Here is a 13,022-nt window from a genome sequence, read left to right as displayed (position 1 = left end):
GGATATTAATGAAAAGAGAAAAATATTTTTCAGGTGCCATAAGCCTGTGTTGTGTGCCTGTAGGCAAAATAGCTTCACTGAGTCTCATGGAAGGAAGCTGGTGGAAGAAGTTCAGGCATCTCCAGGGGTCTGTGGAAAGCTCTGGCCTCAAGTTCCTCCCTGATCCTGGCCATAGCGGTGTTAGGGATGAAAAGGGGGCAATGCAGTGCTATGTAGGTGCACAGCCATCTCTGCATAGAATTTTGAAACAGTGGCCTTTCTTCCTACCCAGTACAGAGAATACAGTTCATTGATTCGTATAATGTATCTGCAACACCTACTCACCAAAAAGAGGTCTTATTCTTTCTTAATGAGATTTTGTTCTATAGCTATCTCTCATTCTGTCACCATAGCCTACAAAGGCAGTATCTCAAGAACTGAGGTCTAGTTATGTAAATTAGATAGAAAATTCCACCAGCCAGAGAGTTGACCCTCAACTTCACTGCAGCTGCTGGCTAGCGCAGTAATCACACAGAGTGACTGTTTATTTGGAGGTGTTGTCTACAAGTCCTGTAGGTGACAGTGTGACAATTTTTTCCATAATGTAATTGGGAGTTGGCTGTGTTGTGAAGATGGGAGAAATGCAGATCTCTTAACTTACTTCCTAAAGAATCTAGTGCTATAGTGCAGTGTTTGACTGTCATATTCCCAGAATTGATTTGAACTCAGCTCTTTTGCCCTAGGATCTCCAGTTCATTCAGTTCCAATTGATAATATTATTAAAGTGTTCTTGAAGCAAAAGAATTTTTTTGAACATCCAACTGCCTTACTTGTACCTAAGAAAGTTGAAAGATAAGACATTTTTAGATGTTTGAAGAGTGAAAGATCAGGCACAGTTGTCTAATTATTTGACATAGGCCAGTCTTTATATGTTCCTTTTTTATTTTGGCCTAATAAGTTCATATAGGCTACAGAGTTATCCACCAAGATCAAGTAGGAATGTCAAACCCCTGGAAGTCTTTTTGAATACAGTTCTTATGTGCATAATAAACATAAACATATCGTGTATTAGTTTGATGACTAACACGCTGCCTTTCCTTCTCATCCTAATGACATTCCATCTTCTCCACATTCAGCATGTTTTTTATTCTTACAAACACAGCTAATTTATGCCTTTCCCTAACTTTATTCTTACCCAGCAAAAGAATCGCAAGCCAGAGCACTTACAAAAATTACTCTGGGTTCAGACACTAAAAGTATTAAAACACTCAAAGAGTTACAAATTAAAACAACCCGTGAAGTAAAAAGAGAATCGTCAAAGAAAACATCAAGTTTGTCATTAACTTCGTGCCAAAAACCATAAGAAACTGAGAACAAGGGAATAAAGTCTACTGACAGGATACCACGTGGACTGAAGACTGAGAGTGATACGAGAGTCACAGCCTTTCCCAAGGAGCTGCCCTAGATATGACTGTGTCTAAAAGCTGTGCATACTCCTTGTATAATAAAAAGAGTTTTGATAAGTCTTTGTTTTGTTTCTTAATATGTAATTGGACTTTGTGTAGTTTAAAGTTTGAACGGTGGTTCAAATCAAAGGAGTATTTACTAGCAGGAAAAACTGAGAATAGCCCTCTGCTAAAGTAGCAATTTAGAAAATGCATGTTCTTTCTAAATGTGATTTCATCTCTTGGAAAGTGTTTAGTCAATAGGACATTTTTTAGAAAATAATATTCCTTCGGTTTGTAGATTGCTTTCTGAATGCATGTAAAGGCATGGGGAATTGTAGAACTAAAAGTGGAAATTTCATGAAGAACCTAAAATAAAAATGTTTTAAATCTTTCTGTCAACATTGTCATGTGTTTTATCAGCTCAATAGTTTGTTTGGCATGGACTTTGGTAAATTTGGGGAATGCAGTTTTCTGTTGTTATAATAAAAAGAAAACTTTAATCATATAAGTCATGAATTGATGCAGAAAGTATATGCAATTAATCACTAAAATCTCTTTATATGTTTTTCTATTTTAGCTCCTGAATCAATTTTGACTGAACAAGAGATTGAGATGGAAATGAAAGGTATTGTTATAATGGATGTGAGATTTAAGTAGAAATTCTAAAGGATTAATAGGATCCTTGAGTTGCCTTCTTTCTCTTAGTATTATTGAGAAAAAAAATGACATAGATATACCACAAATATATCTCTTAGAGTATATATTACTATGTCGCATGCTTGGTTTAGAATTTTGATGGTTACATGCATTTCACAGTAATTTATTGTATGTTAATTTAAAATTTTGTATTTAAAATTTATCAGCCAAATTCAACTTTATGTTTGCAGTCATTTCCAAAAGTGTGTATTAGGAAAAGTTGTCATCTTAATGCATGAAATCATGAAGTAGAAGTTTGTTTTCAAAATCACGGTGAATTACATTGAAAATAGACAATAACCTAGCTGTCATTCTCAGAATGCAATGTCATGAATGAATTATGATTGAAATGCTACTTTACTGAGGTTGTGTGAAAACATTACATTCCCATCTGGTTTACAGTTCATGCACATATATCATTTTAACATTGATATGTCTCTTACACTGGCTTGCAGATAGCTGCCTTATGTGATCCTTATTGCCTGCTTTTCTTTGCATAACATTGTGACTTTATGGCTATATTAGTTCGAATAAACGCCTTCTCATTTTATTTTAGCTAATTATTTATGGTTATAGTTCTTGTATATACTCTTTAAATAGTTAATTCTCAAAAATATAATAATTTAATCTACAATCAAAAGAATCAGAAAGGGCGTTTATTCCACTCTCTGCAAGTCAGGTAAGATTTTCCACTTAGCCATCAAAAGAACAAAGTTTTCCTGCTCTCAAAACAAATATGCACAGGAACATGTTATTTTGAAATGCATTTTTGCTTGTTCAAGAAGAAATTTCAACAGTTTGAAGAAAAGACCAGACAACGAACGATTTTCGTGTCAGAATCTTTTAAACAGAGCATGGTGTTGCGTTTATTCGAACAAATATGGTGAGTGAATTTTTCTATGGATTTGTGAGATCTGTAGCATGCAATTTATTTCATTTCATATTTTGCAATTTTATTTACTTTCAACTTTTTCAAATTCTATGGAAAATAGTAAAAGGTTTTGTTTGTTTGTTTTTTTTTTCCCCCAGAATTATTCTCCGAGGGGGAATCTGAACATTCAGAAAGGGATACACGTGACGCCTTTTCAGATTCTGAAGACATAGACCACAGCTCCATGGCTGCTAAAAGATATGCAAGTAGAATATCATCTACAAGCTCCTGGCCTGAATATTTTAAGCCTTCTTTTACCCAGAAACTTACATTTAAATATGTTTTAGGGGGTGAACCAGTTGTTTTTACATGTAGATTAATTGCCTGTCCAACTCCAGAAATGACTTGGTTTCATAACAATCGGCCCATCCCAACGGGTCTTCGTCGGATTATAAAAGCTGAGAGTGATTTACACCATCACTCTTCCAGCTTAGAGATTAAAAGGGTCCAAGACAGAGATTCTGGAAGTTATAGGTTACTAGCAATTAATAGTGAAGGGTCTGCTGAATCAACTGCATCATTGCTTGTTATCCAAAAAGGGCAAGATGAGAAATATTTAGAATTTCTGAAAAGAGCAGAACAGACACATGAAAATGTGGAGGCTTTAGTTGAAAGGGGAGAAGATAGGATAAAGGTTGACCTGAGGTTTACTGGCTCTCCCTTTAACAAAAAACAAGATGTGGAACAAAAGGGAATGATGAGAACTATACATTTTAAGACAATGAGTTCTGCCAAGAAAACAGATTACATGTATGATGAAGAATATTTAGCAAGTAAATCTGACATAAAAGGATGGCTTAATGTAGGTGAAAGTTTCCTGGACAAGGAGACCAAAGTGAAGTTGCAACGTTTAAGGGAGGCTAGAAAAACGTTAATGGAGAAAAAGAAATTATCTCTTTTAGATACGTCTTCTGAAATAAGCTCAAGAACTTTGAGAAGTGAAGCTAGTGATAAAGATATTCTGTTCTCTAGAGAAGACATGAAAATCAGATCTATGTCTGATCTAGCTGAAAGTTATAAGGTAGATAATTCAGCTGAGAGTATTGTACAAAATCCACATGCCCTTTCTAATCAAATGGATCAAAATATAGAATCTGAGGAACTTCCCACAAGCTTTCAAACTATTGTTGATGAAGACATTTTCCAGACGGAAACAAGAATGAGCCAAGAAGCACTGGTAAAGGAAAGTCTACCAAAAGACCATTTATATGGTGAAATTCTAGTAAATGAAAATACCCAAGCAAGAGGACAGCTGGAAGAAATGATGGCCAATACTACAATTGGAGAGTCATCCACATATATCACTAATGTATGTGAGAAGGAGGAAGTATATGAGACTCCTGAAAATGTGTCTCAAGCTATTACACCACATGCCAGCGAATCTTTTGGTACACTTGTAAATGTTGAAGAAAGTGAAATAGCTAGTGAAAGGATAAAAAAGGATGATTTGAGAGAATTACAACTCTCTGCTTCTACACAAATTGATGAATTCAAAACTGAACAGAAGGAAGAAAACATGAGATTTTTTGAAAATTCTTTTCGAAAACGCCCACAACGTTGCCTACCTTCATTTCTTCAAGAAATTGAATCTCAAGAAGTTTATGAAGGTGACAGTTGTAATTTCGTGTGTCATTTTCAAGGATATCCTCAACCTATAGTGACGTGGTATAACAATGACATGCCAATCCCACGTAATCAAAACTTTATCATTCATTCTTTGGAAAACTATTCAATATTAACTCTTTCATCTGTTCATCATCAGAATGAAGGTTCTGTTACTTGTGTGCTATTTAACCAATATGGAACAGTAAAAACAACCAGTATGCTTAAAGTGAAAGCAAAACAAAAACATGATGTCAAAGCACATAAAGTCCCAGTGTTCCATGACTACTTTGATGAGGAAGAAGAGCTAGCATTGGTGTTTGACCAAGCAAAAAGCACCCATCAATCTGTGAGTCAAGAGGGCCAAACAAATCTTCATTTGTTAAAAACTAACCCACCAGTTCCTCTCTCTGGAGACACAGAATTGCTTTCCTTTCCTGTAGAAATTCAGGTAACAGCAGCTACTCCTATCCCAGAACAGGATAAAGAGTCTAAAGAAATGTTTCAAACTGAGGAGCTAGAACCTAAAGCAATGCCTCAAGATCAAGTTACTCAATCACCAAAACACAGATTTGTATTTTTGTCTGATATTACTAATGAACCACCAAAAATGTTACAAGAAATGCCAAAGCATGCCAGGTGTAGAGAAGGGGATTCCATCATTCTTGAATGTTTAATATCTGGTGAGCCCCAGCCAGTTGTAACATGGTTTCAAAATGGAGTCCTTGTAAAGCAGAACCAGAAGTTTCAGTTTGAAGAAGTTAATTGTAGCCACCGATTATACATTAAGGATGTTAATTCTCAAGATTCTGGAAAATATAAATGTGTTGCTGAAAACAATTCAGGGGCAGTTGAAAGTGTTTCAGATCTAACAGTGGAGCCTGTCACTTATAGGGAAAATAGTCAATTCGAAAATATTGGTGAAATTTATGGAAAATATTCCAGAGATCAGCAACTGCAAGTCCAGGGAGAATCTGTAAGGGCACATTTTTATGATTATCCAGCTGGCCCCTTTACTCCCTGGACAAATGTAAAAGAATATTCAGTAAGGGACTATTTTCAAAGCCTTGAGACTATTGAGCAAATAGACCAGAAAGAGCAGGTGCGTTGCATACCTTCTAGAGAAAAAATTCCCAGATTTGTGCATGGTGCTTCAAGAACCATAAAAATCAGCAAGCCCATCAGGGCTGAATTCATACAGTGTCAGGATGAAGGGAAAGAGAGACATGTAAGTGAAAAATCAAAGCTGCACCAAGCAGAGGGTACTGTTTATCCATTTGTTGATGATTTCAGTGATGTCACTATTAAGAAAGAAGTAAGAAACAATTTTGGAAAACTTGGTAGATCAGAAAAGGAAAATGTACAAGAATGTGCCCAAAGTGATTATTTATCAAATATTCACTCTGAGAGAATTTCTGACAGTTACAATACAAAAGATTCATCCGCCATTGTATATGAAGAATCCCTTGGTGAAGAGATACACTACCCAGGGAAAAAGGTGAAGCATAAAATTATCGAATTTGAAAAATTACATGTAGAAAAAGGAGTTCTAGAAAAAAGACCTACCAGAACATCATTTGTTAATCCTCCTCAAAAGAAGATTGATGACAAAGCCTTTTCATTAAAGCAAAGAGAATCAAGATCAAGCAATCTAAATGCAAATATGTATCAGGCAGAGAAAATGTCTCCAAATACTGAATCAGATTCATCTAACATTGCAATAAATTTAAAGCTGCTTTCCTCTCAAACTCATAAGGAATTTGAAAAACAAGAAAGCGAACAACAGGAAAAAATAAGTCTTACAGATAAACCTGCAATTTCTAAAAGAGCTGAACATGAATCACCTATTACATTTGACTTAAAGCAGTTTCACACTCAAATAAAACACACAGATGTGAAATTCCAAGAATTAGATAGTGGTCAACCAGAAGAAGCTTATTTTAAAATCCAACATCCTGCTGACACTGAGAACATTGTGTTTGATCTAAAACAAATGTATTCTCATATAGGAGATCCAGCTCTGGAGTTCCAAGGGCAAGAAACTAGGGAACAGCAGGAAATACATTATAAAGAAAAAATTCCTAGCCCTGAAACATTACAACCTGATACACAGAGTATCTCTAAAAATGTGCAAAATAATGTATTTGCCGGTCAAGAAATTTCTTCCAGTCAAGAGCTTTCAAATAGAACTATGGTGGAGAAAAGTAGTATTGATGAAAATTCCATTTCTTTAGAAAAAGAAGTCCGACATGTACAGGAACAAAACTTAGACATTTTAAAAACTGATCTTTCTCTTAAATCCTTTTCTGAAGAAATCTATAGTGAATCATGTGCCCTACTTCCCACCTCATCTGCAGATATAGAAGAAACTGATCTTTCTGAGAAAAATTGTCCTCTAGAAAATGGAGGCAGAAGTTTCATCTCACATTTGAAAAAAGCAGCAAGTGAGGAAAAGCCTTTAGAGGTTGGTGAAATGGAAGAAGAATGCACTCTAGAACCAGAGTTGGCATCATTTCCGAAGCAGGATGGTGGGACACAGGAATACACAGATGCCACTTTGGAAGACCACAGAGGTGATGTTCAGGAAGCTGACACACTCTGTAGACAGCTCTCCCTGAGTCAGTGCCTCCCACTCTTGATGACTGAAGAACAACAGAATCCAGGTGAACAAATAAGTACAAACATTCATGCCTCTGGAGAAGAAAAATGTTATGAAGAAGTTCAAGTTCAGAATGAAGCTTCTTTCTCCACTTTAGAAGGAGAAATGATAGAAAGTAGTTTTTCTCAAAATATTCCTAAATTAGATGAGGCACATACCACTGAGGTAGTGGAATTTGAGACCTCCCTAACACAATATTTACTTGCTGCTGGAAAGCGTGAGATTCCTGAAACTAAAGACACCAGAGACCAGGCAAAGCTTGTCCAGAGTGAATCAATCACTTCAATGGAGGTGGAAGAAGTAACTTTCAACACTGTATATGAATACTACAACCAGAAACAGGAGTCACTAGGTCGTCCATTTTCTCCTGAGTCTGACATTTCCATTGGTGTGGGAAGTACAACCAGTGAAGAAATATCTGAGTTAGATCAGTTTTATACCCCACCATCATCTGTTGAATATTTTGAATCTCCAAAGTCCCCTGACTTATATTTTAATCCTTCAGATATAACTAAACAATCCTCAATACATTCAGGAGGTGAGACAGTTGAAAGATATTCCACACCTTTAGGGGAAGTTGCTGAAAGATATTCAACACCTTCCGAAGGTGAGGTAGGAGAAAGATACTCCACGCCCCCAGAGGAGACACTAGAGAGATACTCCACACCTCCAGGAGAGACTCCAGAGAGATACTCCACACCCCCAGGAGAGACTCTAGAGAGATATTCCACACCCCCAGGAGAGACTCTAGAGAGATACTCCACACCCCCAGGAGAGACTCTAGAGAGATACTCCACACCCCCAGGAGAGACTCTAGAGCGATATTCCACACCCCCAGGGGAGGCACTAGAGAGATATTCTATTCCTACCGGAGGACCAAACCCCACTGGTACTTTTAAAACATATCCATCAAAAATAGAAAGGGAAGACAGTACACCAAATGAGCATTTCTATACACCTACAGAAGAGAGAGGTTCAGCTTATGAAATATGGCGTTCCGATTCATTTGGTACACCCAATGAAGCCATTGAGCCAAAAGACAATGAAATGCCTCCATCTTTTATTGAACCTCTGACCAAAAGGAAGGTATATGAAAACGCAACGCTAGGCTTCATTGTTGAAGTTGAAGGTCTTCCAGTTCCTGGTGTGAAATGGTATCGAAATAAATCTTTACTAGAGCCAGATGAAAGAATCAAAATGGAAAGAGTGGGTAATGTGTGTTCACTGGAAATTTCTAACATTCAAAAAGGAGAAGGGGGAGAGTACATGTGTCATGCTGTAAACATCATAGGGGAAGCAAAGAGCTTTGCAAATGTAGACATAATGCCCCAGGAAGAAAGAGTGGTGGCACTCCCACCTCCAGTAACACATCAGCATGTCATGGAGTTTGATTTGGAACACACCACATCATCAAGAACACCTTCTCCTCAAGAAATTGTCCTGGAAGTTGAATTAAGTGAAAAAGACGTTAAAGAATTTGAGAAGCAGGTGAAAATAGTGACAGTTCCCAAATTTACTGCTGACCATAAAAGTATGATTGTGAGTCTAGATGTTCTTCCATTTAATTTTGTAGATCCAAATATGGATTCAAGGGAGGGAGAAGACAAAGAACTAAAAATTGATTTAGAAGTATTTGAAATGCCTCCTCGCTTTATAATGCCTATTTGTGATTTTAAAATTCCAGAAAATTCAGATGCTGTATTCAAATGTTCAGTCATAGGGATCCCTACTCCCAAAGTTAAGTGGTATAAAGAATATATGTGTATTGAGCCAGATAATATTAAATACGTGATTAGCGAGGAGAAGGGAAGTCACACTCTTAAAATTCGAAATGTCTGTCTTTCTGATAGTGCAACATACAGGTGCAGAGCTGTGAATTGTGTAGGAGAGGCTATCTGTCGGGGATTCCTCACCATGGGAGATTCTGAAATATTTGCTATGATAGCAAAGAAAAGCAAAGTGACTTTAAGCAGTTTGACGGAAGAATTGGTCTTAAAGAGCAACTACGCAGACAGTTTTTTTGAATTTCAGGTGGTGGAAGGGCCTCCAAGGTTTATCAAAGGTATTTCTGACTGTTATGCACCAATAGGTACAGCAGCATATTTTCAGTGCTTAGTTCGTGGCTCTCCAAGACCCACGGTTTACTGGTACAAAGATGGAAAATTAGTCCAAGGAAGAAGGTTCAGTGTTGAGGAAAGTGGCACAGGGTTCCACAACCTGTTTATAACAAGCTTAGTAAAGAGTGATGAAGGAGAGTACAGGTGTGTAGCTACAAACAAATCAGGAATGGCTGAGAGCTTTGCAGCACTCACCTTAGCTTAAAATGTAATGTTTTAGTGCCTCAGTAATTATTAGAATTTATCTGAGTGCTTTCATATTTTCCAAATTATATGGATCTAATAAACTTCAAACAGGTCCACCATATTTGAATTCATTTCCTTGGAGACCCCTGAAGAAATAATCTCTATGTAGAAATCTCATCTTTGTAATACATGTAAATATTTTGTTATCTGAACTGTGGAATCACAACTTGTGTCAATCATGCTGTGTAACATCAAACACAATTAAATCTCTCCTTGGCTACCTAATTGTTTGTACTTCTATTTACTCTCATGCCTCCTCCACAAAGTGTTTCATTGGAATGGACTCTCTTTTAGCAGATAAACCATATATGCAAAAGTACAATGTAAAAGTGGAGACCATATCAGATGACCACGCAGACAAATTGGTAAGGGCAAATCTCTCTGCTCCCATTCTAAGTTATTTTTGGAATTGTAACCCCTTTGCATCCAAACCCATGTTTATTTACTTTGACTTAGAATAGGCAAAACAAACAACAAAAACCAGCTTCTCCCAATTGGCAACTAACTCTATAATCTGTTTGACATTTCAATCTTAATATATTAACTTCATCTCTTTAAAAAATATTTTCATTATTAATATTCCTCTTCATAAGTGCTTTAATTCTCCCTGGCTTCAAGGGACCAGTTGTGCTCTTTGTGGGCAGGGTTCACCTAGACATTTGCAGAATAAGCAAATAGATCTTTCCACTTTTGGAGATACCTTATTTTTCTCCGTTTTTGAGATGACATCAAGTGTAAAATGCAGCAATAATTTAGTATTGGCCTGGGGAAAAAAGAGAAACTATCATATTGTGTTTACATATAGATTTTAAAACTGTATTCTGATTTCAGAATCTTTAAAATTAAAAAAAAGGTGGGATATTTTTAGAATTGAGACAATATGGCAATTTGTATTTCAGATTATATATAAATAACAAGATAACAAGCTTTCCTATCAGTTTCACTGAATTTCATCTTTAAAACTAATATAGCTTAATAAGCATTCAATTTTTATTATGATGTTTATGTTTCTAAAGTAACTCTTTAATTTTGTCTTTTAAAATTAAAATAACAGTAAATTAACATACTCCTTAATATCTTGCCTATATACTAATGTGGACCTAAGTCTTCTCATATAAGACTCGACAAATATAAAAAAATTCTGAAAATGAAGGGTAGGACCAAAAGACCTTAGAGGTGATCATTCAACAATACAATTCTGTGTTAACCTAATAGTAATTATTCTTAATACAATTTAGAATAAACTTTAATTTTGTAACAAAGGACAAGAGAAAGAATATTACAATGAAAGATAAGTTTTATCTCCCTCCACCTCTTAAATTACTTATTGTTACTTAATGGCTATATTTGTCACCTGCATTAAGCAATATTTAAGTACCATGATCATATTTAAAATGCTAATTTTAATTTGAAATGTAAACACTTAATTTAAATTTAATTTTCAAAAGAATTCATATCCAATTATGTTTATTATGTTTCTTTCATCTATCAATCTTTATTCTCAACATGGGAATTCTCTAACAGCTATCCAAATTAAAGCAGCAATAGAGACAATGTACAGAAAATAGGCAGAGCAGTCAGGCTTCCCCTGCCTCCCTCACAAAAAAAATTTTGAATTATCTGTTTGAGCCACCATAACTCATCAGCATAGATACACTATTGTAGAACAATCATTCCTGTTCCAACCAGTGAGCACACAATATCTGTGATAATAATTATAGACATAATATAATATATCACATCACAAATTCCTGAAATAAAACTAATTCTATAGATTAGGAACTTAGAGATTTATTCTGCACTTAGTCACATAATGGATGTTAAAATTAACGAGAAACTCAGATTGAGGCAAACATGACAAGCATGCTTTACTCAAACATCATACAGCACAGCAACAGTTCAAACCTTGTTTCTTAAAAAAAGAGAAAGAGAAACAGAAAAATGTTTTAATGTCCTACTGGATTTCAGGAAGAGCTGAAAAACACTCTTATTCATATAATAAAGAGGGCTTTGTTTGATTTTGCTCATTAGAATTCTGTAATTCTGTTAGTTTCAAGTACGGTGAACTTGAGTATATGCAGAATAACAGTGACTGAATAAAGAAAAGTAAGCCTTGGCTTACTTTAATTGTCATAGATAATGAAATGGAATTTTTTATTTTCTGACTCAATGGCACATAACATAAAACCCCAAAATATTAATTTCTCTGATTCTGGATAAAGAATTTATTGTATTGCACATAGTTGAGTTTAGACAATTAATAGCTGCTACCACAACATGTAATTTTTAAAACTATGTCTTTCAAGTTTCAGCACATTTGAATTTCATTTACTATCCTTTTTATAGCTAATAATACCATGGCTTGAAGTAAGGGAAAATATTTGAAAATAGTTCAGCATACTAGTGAGTAAGGGTATTTTAACTGTATTCACATTCATTCCCTTTACAGATATTTTGTGATTTCAAGTGAAGGGAAAGGTAACACAAATTATGTATTGTAGATTAAATGCAAAGTTAAGTGATCACCATTAATATGTAAAATTATCAATGGTTTTATGGTTTACTTAAAATAATAAATACCTGAATATGTATTCTGCATGCTATAGATGAGTTTCTCCAGTATTTTTACAGCCAGCAGACACTTGAGTCCTGTGTTCTAATGCTTATACGCTAGAACAGAAAGGAATTAAGGTGTAAGTCTATTTCATGTGATGCAAGTGAAGTCACCAAATAAAATCATAAAACTGCCTTTTGCTAAGGCAATAAAACTACTAATAACAGGCCTGTTCTACATACCTAACAGGTTTAATAAAAAATTGAATTCCTTGTTTAAAATTACATGTCTTTCATCCTGTCATCCAGGATACTGTTTAAAGAGTCTGTGTTATGCACTGCTTTGTTTCTTGCTCAGTGGCTCTGTATAGGTATTCTTATACAATAAAATACAATGAGCTTTTAATATTGGAGTTGTTTTCTCTTATTTTTGATTATCTTATTTTCTTGGCTAATGCCTTATTACAAAGGCTTTGTTCAAGTAATATGGTGATTTACATAGGTGAAAGAAGGCCTGCATTTCTAGAAACTGAAAACAGTGGTTCTCTTACAAATCCAATTTAAACATTTCCTGTAGACTCTTATTTTTAATAATGACTTTAGAGGCAGTAATTAGAACATCAATGGTTTATTTTGGAAATAATCAGTCTTTAACAAAGAAGATTATTCTTAAACTCAAGAAAACTCTTAAATATAAATAACAATTCTGGATCTTTTTAGAAGTTGATTTAAATAATGATGGATTATTATAACTAATTAGCAGTTTTTCAAACTTTAAAATTGGAATTATA

At 35.1% G+C, this 13,022-nt stretch overlaps 1 protein-coding gene across 2 annotated transcripts in view; it reads left to right on the top strand.

The window, feature by feature from the left end:
• Nucleotides 1–13,022, top strand: part of TTN (titin) — a 280,445-nt gene that overhangs the window by 52,092 nt on the left and 215,331 nt on the right. The window contains exons 45-46 of one of the 2 annotated variants that reach the window (XM_054479294.2): nt 2,005–2,052; nt 3,153–9,903. In XM_054479294.2, coding sequence (XP_054335269.1) covers nt 2,005–2,052; nt 3,153–9,637 — 6,533 coding nt within the window. In that variant the 3' untranslated portion in view covers nt 9,638–9,903. Of the gene's footprint in view, nt 1–2,004; nt 2,053–3,152; nt 9,904–13,022 lie in introns of those variants that run through there. The other variant, XM_054479293.2, reaches the window with a different exon arrangement.

The sequence above is a fragment of the Pongo pygmaeus genome, chromosome 11 (assembly GCF_028885625.2).
Source record: "Pongo pygmaeus isolate AG05252 chromosome 11, NHGRI_mPonPyg2-v2.0_pri, whole genome shotgun sequence".
Classification (NCBI taxonomy): domain Eukaryota; kingdom Metazoa; phylum Chordata; class Mammalia; order Primates; family Hominidae; genus Pongo; species Pongo pygmaeus.
Note: the sequence above shows the minus strand (reverse complement) of the source record. Positions and strands in the feature narration are given on the sequence as shown.